Source organism: Dipodomys ordii, unplaced genomic scaffold (assembly GCF_000151885.1).
Source record: "Dipodomys ordii isolate 6190 unplaced genomic scaffold, Dord_2.0 Scaffold8, whole genome shotgun sequence".
NCBI classification, from domain to species: Eukaryota; Metazoa; Chordata; class Mammalia; order Rodentia; family Heteromyidae; genus Dipodomys; species Dipodomys ordii.
Genome location: NW_012267224.1, coordinates 6,205,975 through 6,227,340, shown reverse-complemented (window position 1 = coordinate 6,227,340; position 21,366 = coordinate 6,205,975). Strand labels below are relative to the sequence as shown.

General features: G+C 39.6%; 1 protein-coding gene across 1 annotated transcript in view; it reads right to left on the bottom strand.

Moving 5' to 3' along the window:
* Nucleotides 1-20,046, bottom strand: part of LOC105980153 (slit homolog 2 protein-like) — a 149,433-nt gene extending 129,387 nt beyond the window's left edge. Inside the window, exons 1-4 of the mRNA XM_013008894.1 lie at nucleotides 19,669-20,046; nucleotides 16,959-17,030; nucleotides 15,793-15,864; nucleotides 3,319-3,390 (exon numbers count right to left, since the gene is read on the bottom strand). Coding sequence (XP_012864348.1) covers nucleotides 3,319-3,390; nucleotides 15,793-15,864; nucleotides 16,959-17,030; nucleotides 19,669-19,847 — 395 coding nt within the window. The 5' untranslated portion in view covers nucleotides 19,848-20,046. The remainder of the gene's footprint in view (nucleotides 1-3,318; nucleotides 3,391-15,792; nucleotides 15,865-16,958; nucleotides 17,031-19,668) is intronic.
* Between the last annotated feature and the right edge of the window lie 1,320 nt (nucleotides 20,047-21,366).

Here is a 21,366-nt window from a genome sequence, read left to right as displayed (position 1 = left end):
GTCTCCTGCTCCAACAAACACAGCTGCAACTGTACTACTATTTCTGAGCAAACATCTTGACCTGAACATGCAATGCTCTCTCAACCCGTCCAAAGAGAAATTGGAGCAGACAGCACAGGGAAAGCATATTTGGCCGCTAGCTGCAATCAACCATGTCGAATCATAATTCATATACAGTATACCTCTTTTCTTTTATATTGCATTTAGGTTCTGCAAAAAGAAAGCATCTGGGAGTCTCCTGGCATCTCATTTTCAGCCAAGAGTCAAATGGTGATTATTCCTTACAAAAACTCAAAAAATAATCTGTGTGATGTCCAATTCATCGGAATAGCTTTCATCTAAACAATGTTAAAAGTCAAATACGAAGGTATGAGCTACATATGAAACTGGAAAAAACCTTTTCTTGGTGATGTATTAGGAAAAATACATTAAGTTGAAAGATACCGTAAGAAAAATAACAGCCTAATAGTTTATAAAGAAAATAATTTTTTTCATGAGTTCTTATGGCCATCCTATGTTATGTAGTGCTTGAGTAACTATGGATTTGGGGGTGCATGTGTGCGTGTATGGGTGTGTGTATGTGTACATGCCCTCCTGCATGCACATGAGCACTGCTACTGGGGCTTACACTCAAGGGCTCATGATCTGATGTTCTTCGCTGAGGCTGGTGCTCTACCAGAGCCACAGCTCCACTTCCAGCTTTTTGCTGGACCCATATATCAAGGCCTTGTCCTCCCAGGCTGACTTTGAGCTTTGAACCTCAAATCTCAGCTGACTGAGTATCTAGAGTCACAGGTGTAAGCCACTAGTGCCCAGCTAAGATCCATAATATTTACAGACAACAACCAAATATTTTCTTCTCAATTATCTGTCAAAATCTCAGAATCATTTGCTCTTCCACATAAAGCTGGCTTGTACAAGATTCATTTTTGAATGAACATTTTAAAGGACACTCTTGCAATGTAATTTTGGGTATATTTTCAAATTTACTATAATATTTGTTTCAATATTTATTACTAGGCACCTGTACTACATAAATATACATACACACATATTTGAACCTGCCTCCTTGCTTTTCATAATTGCACTAGCTTGGTAGTCAGATTTATATGCTTTTATCCCTTATTAAAGATTCTCAGTGCTTGCTGTTTAATTTCATTAGCAATCCTCAGCATTAAGAAGTGGTCACATGGAGCTTCTAAGTTTTCCTCTCAGGAGAAATACTATGATTCACAATTAACCTACATCTAATTCAAATAAGATAGTATTAACTCAACTCAAAAGAAAGTTTCTGACTTGAGGATTCAAGAAGAAGTCACATAGCCAGAGCCTATACTGATGGTTGAATAACAAGCAGGGGATGTTTTTAGCATTAAGCACATTTTGACGGGTTCTGTTTCACTCACTTCTGAAAGTTTCAAGTCTCTTTCATAGAAGTTTCAGAAACTTACAAAATTATAAAAAATATGAGAAATCTCTTGGTCCACTAATACAGTATTGTCAAAGAGGGTAAAATGTCAGGCTAATTTGCTAATAGGGGAATTCTGCAAATTCATTACAGAGCCTTATAAATGCTGGGGAAATTTATCCACATAATTCTAAAGTAAACATTAAATATTCTTGTTTCTCTAAGACATAGTTGATGTTACATCAGACATTTCCTCTGGAGCTTAATAATTTTAATTGTAGTTAGTGCCCTGTCCCAATTCATATTTGCAGTACATTAAAAACAACTTCCTATACTGCCATGCATGTTTTACATGCACACTGCTAGTATTTCTTTTTAACACTTCAATGCCTGAAATCAACCATTTGAAATCTTCTCCATCACCAATAACAAAACCAGAAAATGGAGTACTATTTAAAAACAACCCAATACCTTTCTTGGAAATATTAAGCACAAATGTTTAAATTTAAGTTTCAGCTGACACATGAACATACAATGTTTATAGCAGGCTACATCCCATTTCCTTGATTAAAGACATATCCTAGAGAATGCTTTCTTAAGAGATATATATACATGTGTGTATACAACTGATACATGAACATACAATGTTTATAGCAATCTACATCCTATTTCCTTCATTAAAAACATACCCTAAAGAATGTTTTTTTAAAAAGAGGTATATATACATTTGTGTCCACATATGTATAAATATATATCAAATGTATATAAATATATCTCATATATATATATATATATATATATATATGAACATAGTGATTTTGGTTACCCTCAGAAGAGCAATTCAGAAAGTCAGACTCTAGAGAGATGTGTACTATGTCGCTGGGAAAATCGTATCTATGGTGAGTTAAGCTATCAGGAGGATAGAGAAGAAAGCCTGGCTTTAGTAGATATGTGTGTGAGGAAGGTCCTCTTACTTCTGGCATGAACTTAGAGGCTACAAAGTCAGATTTGGAGAAAAAGCAATAGTCTCACGTTCTCTGCAAACACTACCATCTGGGACTTCCCAGGTGGGACCACTCTGAACAATTCATTTATTCCCGCAGGTTTTTGTTTTTGCCACGACATACAAGAACATCAATAGCCATTGCTCTTTACTCTTCTAACATTTTGTAGCTTATCTCTCATTGGTGCAAAATCATTCAAAGGCTGATCATCTAATTTTAAAAGCTTTAGAAAATGTGTTTTCACTAGAATACATTAGGTCATTGAGCAAGCATTCATTCCAATTAGGAAAATCTGTTTCCACCTCAGACTCGTATTATGCTCCTTTATGGAACAACTTCCTTTAACAGTCTATGACGTATTTGATAGGAAAACCTTTCCTGCTGGTCATTCCTGTGGCACGGGCCGGGATTCTGGCTTTGAAAGAAACACTTAAGGGGGAATTTACAGCACTCTTTACCTTATAATAATATTTTCACACTAATAAACACTACTCCTTGAGCACAGAAACAATACCAAAAAAGGCTGATAGTGAGAAGCTCCAACTTTGCAAGGAAAGCCTGCCAACGTCCTCCTCAGAGGAAGCATCGCACCAAGTTTTCTCTTTCGAATTCAATCAAAAAGTCTCCAATAAGAAATATGCAAATCTCTCCATCACCATGCAACACAAAATAAATGACCCAAAAGCAATAACGCATACATGAGCCATGAAATAATAAACCAAATGAAGCCATGTTGGAACCACATAGAAGCAATCATAAATTTACTTCAGAAAATAAGACAAATTTTTAATCTAGTAATCCACTAGCCAATAAATTCCAAGAAAGCTCAAGGAAACAGATCCAAAATACATTTAATAAAACACAAGGTCCTCCCCAAAGTAACAATAACAATTTGTGTCTACTTACAGCCTGTATAGCTTCGATGTCCCAAGAAACAACAACTCAGGAAACAGCTGAAGGTGATTTCTGTTTAAACGCCTTTAGAGAAAACAGAAACAAAGCTCATGTTACGCAGAAAATACGTACCCAGGAGTCTGCGATTTGGTAGTGTCATGCCTCATCCTGCATTTGAAGAAAGAATAAAATGACATTCAAGCGAACTCAAGCATTACAAATCCAAAGTTGGTTACACCTTTTGTTATATGAATCTTTCATGCAATTTTCCATTATGCTTAGACAGATGATGATTATTGGCCTTGAACTCTTACACATGAATCCCCTGCAGTGGCAGTCAACCAGAATATGCAAACTGATGAAAATTTCCATCACTGAGACTCCAGTCTGTCTGTCAGGCAGCTTCAAGAGACAGCAGAAAAATTCTACACTAAGTGGTGCTTCACAATAATTCATAGACAGTCTAAAATGCTCTAGATTTTCAGTCAAGTTTAGGGAAATGGAAATTTCAGTTTGTTACCCATTTTTTATAAGTTTTTTTAATTTTTATTTTTTATTGTGAAAATACTGTACAGAGGGGCTACAATTAGGTGGGCAAGATAATAAGTACATTTCTAAACAAGCATTGTAACCTCCTCCTTTGTTTCCCCTTCCCATCCCTTCCCAGCCTCACCCTGCTCCCACCTAATCCTCCCCCCCCCCACCAAAGTTGTAAAGTTCGTTTTTGACATGACAACATGTACTTCTCATTGTTGCAACAGGTCCACCTGTACCCTTATTTAAACGACTTGTTTCTCCCCTTCCCCTCCACAAATTATACCGACATCAAATACAGTGAAAGCATGGGTTATATTGTGGGGGAGGGACATACAAAGCAACAAAGAAATAATCTCATAAATGCGTTATGCATGAAAGAAAAAAAACATTTGAATACATATCTTAGGGTTCATTTCACCTAACATCAACTTATCTGACTTTTTCTACTTGTCTCAGACATATACTAGTTATTGCAAATAGGGAAACCATGTTTCTTTGGGCCTGGCTTACTTCACTTAATATAATTTTTTCCAAGTCTTTCCATTTCCTAACAAATGGGGCAATGTCATTCTTTCTGATGGAGGCATAGAATTCCATTGTGTATATATACCACATTTTCTTGATCCATTCATCTACTGAGGGGCATCTGGTGAAAATACTGGACAGGTGGGTTACAGTTACATGAGCAAGGTAATGAGTACATTTCTTATCAAGCATTGTTGCCTCCTCCTTTGTTTTTCCCCTACCATTATTTAGTTGAAAAAAACTAGTAACTCAGAAAATGAGCATGTGTCAGCCTGATCTGGCTCATCAGCAAAACCTGGAGAAAATGATCAAAGATGAAGGCGCATTCCACAGCATTTCATACTTTACCCAATTTAAGATTTGGAGTTTCAGCTAATAGTGATGCAGCACATTGTTTAAGCAACGTTCAAAAGTGTTTAACTGATAATGGCAAGTTTTAAGTACTTGGAGAAGAATGTGATTGCTGAGAAATGCTGGTAGCTCGTGCCGGTAATCGTAGCTCCTCTGAAAACTGTGATCAGAAGATCCCAGTTTAAACCAGTTTCCATAAGCAAATCCTTTGAGACACACATCTCCAATTAACCAGCAGAAAGCCAGAAGTGGAAGTGTGGTTCAGATGGTAGAGCACCAGCTTTGAGAGATAAAGACAAGTAAGAGTATGATGTCTTGAGTTCAAGTCCCAGTACTGGCACACACACACACACAAAGTAAAAATAATAAAAGGAATTTGATTGCAACTCTAGCTCACCGTAAGCCCTGATTCCCTGTTACTGAGTTCTTTGGGGCTAGGCATACCTACTATTATGTCTGATATACCAGAATTCCAATTAAAAATAATTGCCTATCACTCCACTTTTCCCAAATTTAAATAAAACAATAACTTGCTAATGTGAACACACACACACTAGTGTTTCAAAGCTGCTTTATTTCAGAGAAGAGCAAGAAGCTCAAGAATCTAACAACCTCACACTGAAAACACCAGCTGTGTGTCTTACATCTTTGAGATCCATGTTAAAAGGGCACAGAAAGAAGATATATCAATCCTGACGTATTCAGTGGATCATTGGGGCAAAGCAGAATTACATTTACTTAGTTTTCTGAGTGCAACAATGAGAACAGTGATCACAATCCCCAGGAAAGTAGGTAAAAAGAAAGGTCTTTCTCAAGCTTAGACATACGCAGAAAGAGAGCTCTGCCTGCCTTGATAAACTCTTTACTATTGACCTCATATATTCATCTTTTTTCCTGATCATATGTTTAAAATAGATTAAAAAAAATCTGAGCCAGGCCCCAATGGCTTCCAGCTGTAATCATAGCTTCTCAGGAGGCTGAGATCTGAGGATCATAGTTCAAAGCCAGCCCCAGGCAGAAAGATCCCCATGACATTCTTATGTCCAATTAACCACTCAAAACTGAAAGTGGAGCTGTGGCTCAAAGTGGTACAACACTAGCCTTAAGCAAAAGAGCTCAGGGACAGTGTCCAGGCCATGAGTTCAAGCCTCATGATGGACAAAAAAAAATAAAGTCTAGTATTAAGTGTAAAGCTAGAACAGTGTGCTTCAAAACTTTTTCTACTCCAAGATTCCATGAGAATAAACAGTAACCCATGAACTTCAGTTAAATTGATATTCTTTCTCATTTTTTATGTCAGTATGGGCTTGAACTGAGGGCCTCACTTTTGGCTTTTTCTCTCAAGGGTAGCACTATACTACTTAAGCCACAGCTCCACTTCCAAATTCATGTTTGTAAAGAACTGGTAACCCATAGAAATACTCTCAGCACTTAATAAAATATATACTAATAAGGAAAAGTATTGAAAGCTAAGTAAGAGGCAAAGAGGCTGACATTTTAAGAATAAAGCTCATAAATGTTTAAAGTGAAATGAAAAACTATTTTTTCTCTATTAGATATGATTCTGAGGATATAGTACTTCTAAAATCTACTGCTTTCCAATTTCAATAAAATATAGCTTCCTTTGACTCTCAAAAAAAACTGATTACAAATAATCACAATAGCGGTCATAAGAAGTTTTGTAGGTAATCCACTACTTATATGTATACACACACATTGTCCAAAGAGCTCATCTATCACGATTTCTAAAAAATAGCAGAAATAGGCTTTCTTAATCATATCCAAAGCATCAGATGAGCAAACACTGGATTCTCCATCCACAATAGACATGCTCCTTCAATCCTGCCTGCAGAGGCAGCTTTGTAGAGTTCTCTCCCTTCCTGCCAAATGGTACTTTCTTATGTTCTCCGTGTGAAACTTCCCAGTTCCCCTGCATCCAGTTAGATTCTGTCCCCTCGATAACAGTCTCTTACACTGTATTCTGTTTACCCATGTCCTGGTCTCTTTCCCATGAGGCTATGAGCTTTTCAAGTCTCAAGTCCATATCTTTGTGTTCCCTCCTCCTTCTCAGTACTTCACTAGGTTTTGCACTGTATCAAAAGACAAAGACCTGGTCTGTTCTCATTCAACATTTCCCAGTCTCCCCTGGCACTTAGTAGATTCTTAGGAAATGTTGAATGAGAACCAACCACTCTCTGCATTTTTATGCCATTCAGCCAGGGCGAAGCATATGCATTCTGTATCAGGACCATTTTTCTCTGTCATGCTAAAATGATGTACCTGTATTCATTTGGAGCCCTACCATCCAACCTGCTTCCAGATTCCTTAAATGGAGTTTCCTCCTGCCCTGTCCATCCACCTCCTCGCCTCCATTCCTCTACTCACAGGTTCTCAGAATCAACTAGAAGTTGGAAGGAACTCAATGTGTTTAAACAATGGATAGTTGCTACTTGCTTTCTTGTCAATGTTTTATTACAGATTGAGTACCAGTAGTGTCTTTCTCTGGATAATTATTTTCATATTTCTGGTGTTTCTTAAGGTAAGATCAAAAGAAGCATGGTACACACTAAAAAGCATTGTAAGTTTGCTTTTGCTTTCCTTAAGAGATTAGTACAGGGCTGGGAATGTGGCTTAGTGGTACAGTGCTTACCTAGCATGTATGAAGCCCTGGATTCAATTCCTTAGTACCACCTAAACAGAAAAGGCCAGAAGTGGCACTGTAGCTCAAGTGGTAGAGTGCTAGCCTGGATCAAAAGCTCAGGGACAGTGCCCAAGCCCCTGGACTGACAAAAATGTATAAGTACATTTTTAGTTCTAGTCTCTCTCCCAACAGTACTAAGGTTAAATGTACATAAAAAGGTTGAAGTAAAAACAAAACTCTTTCAAACTATTAAACAAAAAACACAAGAGAAAAGAATATTATAAAATGGCCAGGGATTAAGTTAACATATACTAAGAGCATTATGTGATTGTCATTATGCTGAGTGTCACATGACTTAACTCTGCCTCTCCTTCACAACACTGCCACAGAAGTGTACTGCTGAAAGGCAGAGGTGGGTTCATGTGGCTTTACTCCAGAACCTACCATCTGAATCCCCCTTCTCAAAATAACCCAGTCTAACATTCCTAAGTGGTCATTCAAAACAAAGTAAGGCTGGACGACTGCTGCTCACCAGTCTTTCCTTGAGAAAAACATGGTTGTATATAATCCATCTCTTAAATTAATACACTACACTGAACATAAATCAATGTTTTAATTCTTAATAGGCCAGTATTATATTCAGTTGTTTTAAACATATATTTTAAAATGAGAAAAAAGAAAAATACATTTAAAATACTTTTATCTGAATTTAACTATCATTCATTCATGGGTGTTATTATATTTTAACCCTCCATTTTTATTGGGAGCCTAAGACTAGGTTGCATCACATAAAAATGGGCAGGTAAGACACAAAAGCAGTAAAAGTTTGCTTTTGCTTTTCTTAAAAAGTGTATAAGTACATTTAGTTCTATTTTCTCTTCCAACAGTACTAAGGTTAAAAGGACATAAAAACATTAAGGTAAAAGCAAAATTCTTTCAAAACTATTTTTAAAAACATTTAAGAGAGAAGATTATACTAAAATGACTAGGAATTAAATCTTTAATGAAAAATTTTAAATGTAGACCTACTTTAAAGACTGTTAAGATGTGAAACAATTACATAATAAAATAAGCTACAGAAAATGTAATTTCATGTCTACTATCACAGAAGAATTCCTAGTGAGTCAAATAGTTTCATAATGAAAACTCTAATGTAAATGAATTGACATTAAAATGTGATGGTCCAAAGACTAGAAAATAGCATGCAGTGAATTAAGGATATTGCACAGGGTTATTGATGGAAGCCAGTGAGAATCGGCATTATTGAACAGGCCACATGAGTTAATCCCCCATTATTTAGAGCAAGGATGCTCGTGTCCAAGAAGATAACAGAGGTACTGTGTTATTAACTCTGAAACTAGACTCTGAAAATTCTCTGGACAGCACATCATGGTTTTAGAAAAGCCTGTGATATATTTCTCAAGTATACTTTTTCTTAAAGGAGAGGTAAGAAGAGATCTCAACAACCAATCCGTATTGTCAGCTGTTTTTGAGTGTGACTTCCAGAGGAGTAATTTATCTGTGTTGTACAAACCACCACAGACAACTGAAATGCTGATTCTCAGCAACCTCAATTTGAGCATTATTGACAAGCTTTGTTTGAAACTATCTGCCAGCCAGATGTTCCTGGGAGTTTTCTCCTTTGGTAGAGATTGCAATCTTCTCTTTAAAAACAAAACAACAACAACAACAAAAAACTTTCACCTCAACTCAATTGGTATTTTCGACCTTCCATCTAAAGCAAAATGAATGCAATATTACAAAGGCCAGTCAAAAGATATTGTTTTCACTTACATATCAATGATGTATTTTAGAATCATGCCAGGATTGTAATAAGCACTCAATACATGTTGACTTGATAATTTCTAGGAAACTATTTCTCAAATACCAATGATCAAGGACAGAATGAATCAGCTCCTTTTGTGGCTTCTTTTTATGTCAACTTTCCATTTATCTTTCAAAATCTTGTTATTCTAACATTCTAGAGGAAATACTTTACCATCTTGTATTAAACTAAAGTTTAAATATTTTATAGTTATCAATTGATCTTGTTTCACAGAAGGAAAGTTTGTATTTTCAGTAATGATATCAATTGATAATTTTGTTCTTTGTATTTCAGGCTAGAGAAGTCAACATTTACTAATACAAATGCTACTTCCAGTTAGTCTGTTTTCCTATCACTATTTCTCCAGGTGTTCAGGGAAGATATAAAAAACACATTGAGGTAAAAGTTGAAGCAGAGTTGATAGTTTCTTCCCTTTTAGTGAACTCATGCTATGTGCTAAGAAAAATTAGAATGAAAATAACTGTAAACTCGCATGCATAAATTTACTACCCACATTCTTCAGTAAAGTCATTCCTAATCTCAAACATAAAAAGCAATTCCCAAACTCAACTCTTCAGAAATATGACAGGTGTGGTGAAGTCCGGATAATTTCCCATGCAATGTCTTCCAAGCTTTTTGTGAAGTATGTACAATTACTTTACTTGAATCTTGTGCTGTAAGTATGAGATAGACTGTAACCATCATCCCTGCTTTTAAAGGTGAAGAAACAGGTTTTAAATATGAAGCAGTATCAACATCCAACAGGGAAATTGACACTATATATTTTCTGAAGTCTCTCTTACCTCATTTTTTTTCTGATTTGAAAAGGTTGTGTGGGGGATGGGGGGGTGCTGGGAAGGTGGCTCAGTGGTAGAGTGCTTGCTTTGCATGCATGCATGAGGCCATGGGTTTAATTCATTAGCCCCACATAAGCAGAAAAAGCCAGAAGTAGCACTGTAGCTCAAGTGGTAGAGCGCTAACCTTAAGCTGAAGAGCTGAGGGACAGCACCCAAGCCCAGAGTTCAAGCCCCATGACCAACCTGAAAAAAAAAAGTAAAAGAAAAAGAAAAGAGTATGTATGGGTGTGTGGGTGTGTGCACACATGCACAAGCATAGAATCCACAATACAACTAACAAGTATTTGTCTGGCATTCCAAGGAACAACAGACACCAACAGAGCATATTACAAGGAATCTAAAATCAACCAAAGCTCTGTGCTTTATAACCAGAACCCTAAAACAGCAGCACATAGCCAGTGCACCAGAGTGGGTCACCTATATATCTGCAGTGGACAAATGCTGAAAAACCTTGGAAAATGCAACATTAAAGCAATCTTGCAAGTTTAATAACATCTAATTAGCTCTAGCATGACAGGGCTTTCATGAGGAAAGCATTCCTACCAATATTCCTCATAATCCAGCAGATGTACGTGTTTCAAGAAAAGATAAGGGCAGTCCATGCAAAGTCCATGTGAAGAAGGGGCTCTCACTCTCTCTAAAGTGCTGAAACACAGTTTGGGAAGCATAATTCAAGCAGAAAGGTATGCAAAGCAGTAAAAGACAGAATTCAATGTGAAATATTTGACATTCGCTCCTTCCACAAATACACTGCAACAGTGCAAACTCAACTCCTCATTTCAGGCGAGGTAGAAGGGATACAACATCCGGCAAACACTGCCACAAAGGAGGAACCCAAAACAGATGTGGGAAAAATAAACAGCTTCACTGCCTCACAATTTAGAAAATGGTCCACAAAGAGGAAACGGGGTCTTCTCATCACCATTTGACTTCAGGGGCCCACACAAAAAAAAGCAGAAGGAACTCTCCAAAGGATGGGGTACTCTAAGCTTGTCACTTGTTTTACAACTTTCTATGACTCTAGTCAAGACAGATAACGGAAAGTAGGCCATACTGCTTAGAAATGCATGCAAATAATTGGCCTTTCATGAATATCATATCATTTAAATCATTTTTATACAATGTGTATAGGCAGGCTCTGTTACCATGTCATGTATTTCTTTTTTAAAAAGTTCCAAGAAAGTGACTACAGTGTTTTAAATTTATACACAGAGATGCCAAAGGATAATCTTTTGAGATGAGCTTGCATTCTTTTTCCAAGGAGATCTGCCCAGCTCTTTTGCCTTTATGATAAGTTAAATATATGTGATAGGTGTTGCCTATACAGGATGAGTCAGAAGAGGGTTTCTCTATATCCTCAGAGAACTCAGGATATAGCGCTTTCCTTCAGGCCCTTTGCACAGTATATTTTCCCCTTAACTCATGTGTGAAACAACCACAAAAACCAACCTCACACTGTCACTTGCTTAATAATGGGCTGTTCAAGTAGACAGGATAAATCCAGCCACGTTTCAGGGGGGAAAAAAGAAGTGGGCCTTTAAGATATTTTTTCATGAGAATGCAGTGTTTCTTTCCTAATAGAGGCCCTACTGTAAAGGAATTTAGACTTTTCTAAAGTAAAACTCTGAGATTATTTTGTTTTTGTCAGTTTGGTGGAAATTTTAAAGCATTTAAATGAACAATAGACTTATTTTCCAGAATCCTTGCCTCTGATGTGTTATAACAATATTATCAGGACTTACATTTTCAAACAAAATAACTATCCAAAGACAAAGCAGATAGAACCCCCAAAAAGGATATTTACATACAAAGAGATTGATACTAAGAAAATGTCAAGCAATATTTGTCTGAAAGCATATTTATTTACATATTATTGGTGGAAAGGTGTAAGTATACTTGCCTCTATCACTTCTGCAATTTATTTAATGAAAAGTATAAGGAATTGTTAGTCCACATGAAGTCTAATTCCAATATTTTTCATGGCATGCTATTCCTTCTAACATAAGCTAGACATATACGTATTTCCCTTAATTTAAAGTATTGGAGTATAGATCAAAGCATCTTAAAAAGCAATGAAACTCTTGACTGATCCATAATCACAACTGTCTGCAAACTTTAAGTGAGCAATAGAATTTTATTCCAGCCCACAGAATTCCAAGGCCTAAGTGTTATTTTTGTTAAACAGCTGAGAAATATCTTAAATTAATAGCTTTGCATGAAGAATAAATTCTGAATATATGCAAGTATTTCTGGAAGTATAAGAAAAGGTTCCCAATGTCTGATTCTTTGCCCTAGCTTATAGTTTCTTCTGCCTTAATTTTCATTGAATTAGCTTGTCATTTAACTACCTTACATTTCCTTTGAACCCTGTGATAAAGCAATAGGAGGCCTGCTAATGCATTGTGCAAGAGACACATTCTCAAGACTTCCTATATTTTCCCCACACAAACAGATCATAAATGCGGACAATATATATCATCATAGAAAACCTGCAATGCACATTTTAGGTCTGGGAATACAGGAGCAAACTTTCAGAAAGGGAAGTAATGTGTTTGAGTTGTTAAGGCATGACTAAAACTTATTTCTTTTACATGGATGTATAAGCACACTCTGATAATGATCAAATCATTTAAGTCTGTTTTCTATAAACAGAAAGTAGGAGAGAGGAATGAAGGAGGAAAGGGGGGGGAGAAAAAGCCAAGAAAAGAAAAGAAGACAGTAAAAGAGGAAAGGAGGGTAGGAGGAAGGATACGGCAAATAGGGAAGGAAGGATTTAAGGAGTTAGCATTCATCTACCACTGAACAGCCTGAATATTCTGAATCACACCCATTTTTTGGAGTGGAAAAATATCTTTCTTTTGTAGCTTTGATGCTTTGATTTTCAAATAATAGCTTCTCAATTCCATGGTGAAGTTAAATTCAACTTAAAATGATTCTGTTTTTTGTGTTTTTTTTGAAGATACAAAAAGTAATTAAATAAAATTTTGCATCCAAGGAAAAAGTCAGTAATACAAAGTTAAAATGATTTTGTTTTTGAAAGACAAGAAAATATGATTTAGAGAAAAAAATCGTAGAGCTTCTGTTTTCTTGTTTCTCTAAATCAAGCTCAAACTCAACTGATAAAAAAGAAAAAAGACATACTAGTGAAATACTTACAAAAGGCAACGTTTAAGTTGTATCATCTTAAAATGAAAATGCTAAATTTTCATTTCCCTAATACATCTAATATTTCTATTTTCTTTTTTGCACAAGAACAGAAAACTTACTATTCCCAATATGATATGTAAACATTAATCTACTTTGCTATATCTTTTCATGATTTAGAGTTCAATTTATACTTTTATGTATCTAAATAAAAATCATGTAAATTTACATGATTTATTGTTAAAAGTTCTCATCCCTCTCCCCCACATCTCTCCTAGTCCCTTGCAGTTATGTGGGGAAACACATCATTTTGGTGATGTTTAGAACACTGGATCATGCTACCTGGTATCTAACACAGGCTATCATAATTTGAACAAGGAACTACAAGGTGGTTTTATTTTCTTTTTTGAAAATAAGACAGCAAACAAAATTTAAAATGGTCTGTTTCACAATAATGTGAATGGCTTCCTCAGTAAAAGTGCTTCACCATTTTAACATATTTTTTAAAATAAATATTTGAAAAGTGTATCCACAATGTTCCTAAGAAATGGTTTAGAATTCCAGAGTCCCAAGGAGATGAATTGGCTGTCAGATAACAATGTGCTTCCATCAGATGGACTTGGCAGTTGTAAACAAAAGGAATTTTCTCAGCTTTTCCTCACAAATATGAAATATTTGCTCTTGGCCAGCAGCTGGGGTGATGTAAAGATGTCCTGCATATATATTAGTTTTCATTCAAAATTAGAAAGCCTTCTGCAATGCAGCATCTGACTTTGCCTTAGTAAAATAGAAAATTGTTCTGAGATGAAGTGACATTCCCAAGGGAAGTAAAAAAAAAAAAAAAGTCAAAGAACAGCACCTATTTACAACTCTAATCGAATTTCACATCACATGGCATCTAGTTAATAATTTTTAGGAAAAGTTAATTTATTCAAGATGAAAGTTCAAATAATACTCTGAAGTGACTGCAAAAAACAATAAGAAAGTGTGTTTTATTTGATTATGTTTTTATCTGTGTAAGAAAGTGTTTTCCTTTGGTGCTCCCAAAAAGATTTAAAATTATAATATAACCAAATTAAAAAACAGAAACATTAAGACTTTTATGACTTGAAGGTTAAGAATCAAGGCATAGATAATAACTAGAAGTTAATTTTACTAGACTGTTAATGCTGAAAAGATTATTTAAGCTTACCTATTCATTTAAAATGTATCAGTGCCTAAAAAACTAGATTGTTTAAGAATATCTTGTGAGTTACAGGGTATTGAATATTCAGCAAAGCACATGAAACAGTGCAAAGAAGAATTATTTCAAAGTACTTTCATATGTTCACAATAGGTTATGAACTTTGTTACGAACTCAACCAAACATTTCCTGTTTTCATTTACCACCCTCCAATCAAATAAACTAGTGATTTTAGATTTATTTTTAATTCCACATTATATTCCCTATATTTACAATATTCATAATGGGTAAAGTTTCATAGTATAGTAAACTGACATTTCTGTATTTTACTCGAAGTGATAAGTATATAACCTCATATATTGACATATTTGTCAGAAAATAACAAGATATCTCTCCATTCCTACATTACACAGAAGTAACTTCTGTCCCTGAGTTTACTGAATTTGAATGCATTAGGCCTAACATGAACACATTTCATTATTTCAAGTAAGCTTTTATTTTGACCTAAAGTGACTATTATGAAAACTTATTAAAATAATTGCTGCAACTTTAAATAAAGCTTTAATTTTTCCTTAAAATGCGAACCTTCCAAACTTGGCTAATCAAGACTTAGGAACAAGATAATTCCTATTTCACATGGAAAAGTCTGTAGTTTTGCTATTTGAAATAGATATTCTCTTCTATAGACAAGTACTCTGAGCATTAAACCTGTCCTTAGGTAATGTGTATCAATTCCTATGAGCATTAAACCTGTCCTTATGTAATGTGTATCAATTCCTAAGATTTTACATATGAAAAAAGCATAACTTTAAGTTGAAGTTTACATTTACATTTCTGGGAAGAAAAAGAGTCCACATTAAATGACCACACTTTGATAATGCTGTTAATAATCTTTAATAATCATTAACTTATTTCTCCAGCAGAAAATGTTTAGAAGCTTCTACAGAAAAATGAAAATAAAACTATAGAAAATCATTATGAACAATGTTAACAAGTATGACATAATCAAAATGTAAATCATAATCAGCAACAATTTAAAACACTTCTTCAACTGTCACAACAAAAAATTATTAAAATATTAGCTGAGTCCTTTTTATATTATAATATACCATTATTGCAAAATATACCACTCTTCTTCCTTCTTAAGCCAATAAGACTAATCAGATGAACACATAATGATATTTTTAACTTAAAAAGAAGTGTCAGGAAAAGTAAATGTGTACTTTTGTACTTTATTATGAGTCAGTACACTTTATCCAGAAACTCTACTTGTAAATTAGTCTGAAAAAAAGCAAAACTTATTCATCATGCTTTATTTTCTCTACACTTTCAGAAGATGTAAAGTTGAAGACATAATCCTCAAATTCGAGTGCTTTACAAAATGCAGTCATGTTGTCATGAGTTTGGAATTGAAAATACTTACAGTCTCTCCAGTTCCTTAAGATCCTGGAATGCTCCCCTTTCAATGGTGCTAATCTTGTTCTCCATAAGCTGACTGAAATGCAAAATATAACATGCTTCTTAATGTTTGCATCAGAAAGTTTAGAACACAGCATCTAAAAACATGTAACCTATTTGTCTTTTAAAATGTTGCTCTGAATCCCGATCCAATAGTACATACAGTGATGAAACATGTGAGAGAATTCAGGGAGGGTAAACAGACAGCCTATTCCACAATATATTTATAAGAAAAAATTATTAACAAAGTTCACATGATTTTCCAGTTGTGAATCTGACTCTTTAGACTATAGTAATGAATGAGCAGCATCTCCTCATACTGAATTGTGGCAATTTCTAGTTTTCAACTCAGTTCTTAACTAAGGCACAAGCATGCAGTAATTCATCTAATACATTCCTAAATTCTTACAGCAATTGGGAGATTTCAAAAGTGCCAGAATAAGTCTTAAAAAGTGGAGCCTGAATACAAAGAGTTTAAGGTATGTGGTGATTGAAATATAAATATTTATAATACTATGGGGGAAAACAATTTTATGTAACACTGATTTCCAAGTGATGGCTTATTTACAGCTAATTTAACCCACTCATTAATTGAAGCTTTAACAATTTTTGTTGGCTACAAAGGCATAAAATCTGGGAAAGTTAATTAAGACCAATTTATTTATATGTACATATTTCCCCCAATTTTGCTGAAAGCCTTTTTGCTTGATTTTGATTTTAATGGAAGAAATTATATCTCTGTGCCCTTTGCAGAAAACAAGTCTAATCATTTAACCTCTCTTATAGTAAAATGTACATCTGCTTAAATTTGTCTAGGTAAATTTAAATCTACAAAGTATCCAATGGGTCACATAGTTTGCTCCTATTGTTAAGGCAATTAATCTACATATTTATACGAATAAAGCATAGCATAAAACAAATATATGAGCACCTGTCTATAACACTCTGTGGCATATATCCTATCTTAAAAGCCCTAGATTTTTACTAAAAGTTTGGTTAAAAAAAAAGACAAAGGACTTTAAAATTTTTGTTCTCATTGCAACACTTGTAAAATCCGAGAAGACTAGAAATTCTAAATATAGTCTTAAAAACCAAACAAAAGACTTTTTAGATACAGCAAGAAACACTTACAGAACTCTGAGGTGCCTGAGCCCAGTAAAATCTGTCTTCGTAATCCGAGTGATGTTATTTCCATTCAGATCCCTAAGAGACAACCAGAAAATGAAAGTTCTACATTATTTCTATTATTTTTTAAATCACATTTGGTTAAATCAAGTAAAATTTAAACCAAGAACTTTCAAAACTCAAAATCAATTCTATTAATGACGTAACTTAGAAAGTAAATTGGAGAGAGAAGGGCCTTTGAATAATTTGAATAGTGTATAAATGATCTAGTTTACAAAATGTATTCTGTGGGTATTTGACAGAAAAATGAAGCGATGAAGTTACCAGGGAAACTTATTTGTGTATTGTGTGTGGATGTGTTTTCAATTTAATTTTTAAAATTATCTTTAGTTGTACAAAGGATTGCCAATTTTATCCTTTTTATAAGAGTGTGTGTTGGTAAACACACCAGTAAGGATTCTCCTTCAGGAAGTTAAAACTGAACGATTTTTTTTCTACTATTCAGAAAGAACTTTTAACATTTCAGACCACTAACCATAGGTAGCCTGGTGGCTGAACTTTCTAAAGCAAAGTTAAAAAAAAAAATGTGCCAAGAATAGCACTGCACTTCAAAGGCTTGCATTTAGAGGAATTTATCTTTCAGCAATTTTGTTTGTTTGTGTGAAAACTAAACTCTTCATTTGCCACTAGGCTGGGATGGAGAAAGTGAAAATTGAGAGTGGAGGTTATAATGGAGGCTAGTACAGAGGCCTAAACATAATTCTTCTGACTAAGCATCACTTTGCCTATAGAAATCCCGGCCCTCTCTCTTTCTGGCATCTCAGTTAAGACCTAAACTTTCCTGGTTCCAATGGTTGCAAGTAAAACCAAACCAGTCTTGAGTTTGTTCTTTCATGGAAATACATTCGTGCTTAATTCATTATAAACACATAGGTTTACGATCTAGATTTAAAATGTTTACTTGGTCACTGATAGAAGGTTATAAACCATTACTTCGTTTCCTTTATGAGAGATTTTTTAATTATTATTATTTTTTTATCCAAAGCCCCCCAAACTCAATGGCCATTTCCCCAGCTCCTTCCTTTAAGACACAATAGTGCTGAAACTTTAAAGGATACTGAAGAGCAGGAAAATGCCAAGTGTCTGAAGTGAGTTTTCCATTGCCTCCCTCATTCTTCCTACCCTATTTCCCCATCCTTATGGCAAAATACCATCAAGTTTTAAACAAAACAAAACATGGGGGGGGGTTCTACTGCAATAACAGGAGTCCCTGCTCTCCAAGTCAGATGAATAAGGCTCAGCAAGACTACTCGGGTAAGGTTCCTCACTTCTTTAGCCCTGAGGGCTTGAGGGCCTGATCACTGGTGGAGGGGGGGGAAGCAGAAGGGAGGGCAGTGACCCTGGGAAGCTGCAGGCAGGTGAATCTCTGCGGACATGGGCTGGATCCCGCAAAGGGGCAACAGAAAGCTCGGAGGGCTTCAAGGGTGCAGCGGATGGGGCATGTCCTCTTTGCCACCCAGAGCCGCGGAGCCTGGAGCGGGCGCACCCGCCGGGCCCGGGTAAGGGACCCAGCCACCCGCAGAGCCCGGCGCGCCGGGGATGGGGGGGTAAGGGAGGGATGATCTGGCGGGCGCCAGGCGGCGGCTGGACTTGGGCGTTCACAAAGGGAACTGCCTCCTCCACGCTCCACTTCCCCGAGCCAGAGAAGCGCCCCGCTAGGCGCGCGTGGGCCGTCACTCCGGCTCGGCGTTTACTTCTTCATTAGAGGCGCGCGCGCGCGCGGAGACGGGGAGGCGGGGACGTCTGCGGGCAGCCGAGCGCGGAGATCCGGAGGCAGGGGGGGCACCAGGGCGCGGCCACGTGAAGGGGCGCACGACTGCCTGAAAAGTGGACGGGGGGGGGGAGAGGGCGAGGCGGGAAGGGGGGCCACGGGGAGGGTCGGAAAGGACCCAGCGAGGGTCTCCAAAGCAGTCGGCCCCTGCTGGGAGGGTTCCTAGGGAACAAAGTTCCATAGGACTTTTTGTTCGTAGGATGCAGCCAGGGTCTTTGGACGTGGACCCCAACCTCGCCCCAACCTCTCCTGTAGAAATGGGGTGGGGTGGGGGGGAAGGGGAGGGCTGGCTACCCACTGCTCCCAGGCGAGCTGGTACCCCGTCCCGGGGCAGCTCCAGAGTATCCCGGAGCATCTCCAAATCCGTGACACCCCCCCTTTCCTTTTGTCCCCAGGGAGGGTGCGACACAAAGCCTGGGAGCGGAAGTTTCTCTCTTTGGAGCCTCCCCCTCCCCCGGCCGCCATCCCCTCCCCGCCTCCCACAGGTGACAAGGACGCGGACTGAAGCCGCCCGCCGAGCGGCTGGAAGCCCAGAGTGCACGCTTGTCATTTTTCCTTTTCTACTACTGAGTCCCCCCCCCCAAACAAAGTCACCTCTCCCTTTGGGTTCTCTGGCGCCTGCATCCTCAGACACCCCGGGGGAAGCGGGGTGCACACCCGCCCCACCGAGGCCGCGAATGGCGGGAGGAGAGCCAAGGGAACCAGGGGCTGCTGCCCAGGGGCAGTGTCTCCCCCCCCCAGCCCCTCCTTTTCCCCCACCCCCGGGGGGGGGGAGAGCCCAACCCAGAATGCGCATGCAGGATCCGGCAAAGCCGGCTCCTCGGGGGCTCGAACCCTGGGACGCTAGCCTCAAGGAGAGTGGAGGAGGGCTGGGGCCGTACTCACAGTCGCTCGGTGTTGCGGGGGATATTCCTGGGCACACTGCGCAGTGCCAATCCGTGACAGTCCACGGTGCTGCCCGAGCAGGAGCACTGCGCCGGACACGCCTGCGGGGCCGCCGGGTTCACGATCGCCAGCACTAACCCCAGCGTCAGGGACAGCATCTGCCAGCCGACGCCGGGCATCTTCCTCCTCCTCCCTCCCCACGCCTCCGGGCTCGCAGGCTGGGGGAAGGGGGGCCGGAGGGGAGGGAGGCGTCTCTGTATAAGCTCCCTGTTTCCAGAGAACCAAAGAGTCTCTCTGAGGCCCCGTGAGGAGGACCAGCAGTCCGGAGTGTCCAAGGATGTGTGTACAAAATAATACCGATCAGGAGTAATAGTTAAAAGGCGGAGGCAATGCTCCTTCCCCACCCCCCCACCCCACCTACCCCCGGTCCCTGGTCTCTCCAAGCGTCTTTTAGCTCCGCAGTCAACTTTTTAGGTCCTGGCGGAAAATCAATCCTCCGGGTCAAAGCTGCCAGGCGCTGCGGAGAATGGCGGGGAGGAAGGCGACAGTCGGTGATCTCCCACGAGTAGCAACTTGGCGGTAAAAACAGCTGGGGTTGGGTTCCAAACGCCTTCGAGGATGGAGAGGGAGATTGCCTACACGTCTGCTGGCGTGGAACAGAGAGGGTTCTGGCGATCCCAAGCGCCCCGGTGCCCCAGGGAGAGATCAGGGCAGAAGATGAGGTGCTCAAGAGTAATACCGGTGGCCTGGCTCAAAGTGGGCTCCGAGAGGCGCCCCTGGGCATGGCGCGCGCGCGGGGGCGCACCGGGCGGCGCAGAGAGAGGCGCGGGGCTCGGCTCGCTCACGCCGCTTCTTCTTTCTCTGGAGGCTCCCTGGCAGCAGCGAGGACCCCCCCTCCCAACCCCACACACACACCCCTTTCCGTCCGCCTGAGGTCTTCCCGATCTCCCGACAGCCAAGGATGAGTCTTCGCCAACACACCACGCACTTTCGCGGCCGGCGGACGTCTCCAACAATCCCGCCTCCCCGCCAGGCGTCCTTGACGACGCTGTGCACCGGGGCTGGCCTCGAGGTCACGGCCGAGAGACAAAAGGGCAAATCCGACCAAATCCGCCGCCAGCCGGCAGGAATATCCACGAGTCCGAAGCTTCCTCCCGAGGAAATCCTAGAGGCCAAGATCGGGGACCAGACCCTCTGCGGGGACTAAGTGGGCACTGGCTGGGGGGGGACAGCGCGAGGAGGCAGACGGGACGCCGGACATGGGGGTGGAGGGGGTGGGAAGGCAAAGGCCCCTTCCAGGTGTTCGTGTCCCCGAGGCGGCTTCCACGGGAGTGTCCTGCACGACGATCGCGGGGAAGGTGGAGGGGAGAAAGAGGGGTCCGTCCGCCACGCCGGGGAGAGTCCCCCGGACTACTCTCCGCACGGCCGTGGCGCGCGCGCGCGCGCCCGGGTCGGCCCGGCTGGTCTCCCGGAGACACTGCAGCTTCGCGGCCCACACCTGACGGCCCAGGTAGGAGAAGCCACAGCCAGCTCGGCGGGGGGCGGTGAGGGGGGTCTCCGGTGCACCCCCCCGCACCACCTCCGGAGCCAACCTCGCCCAAGTAGGGTTCTCTTCCCCTCTACCCCTCAAGCCCTTCTCAAAGTGCAGGAACTTTTTCTTTCCCACACCCCCGGGCTCCGGGCGTCGGAACGGCCGGA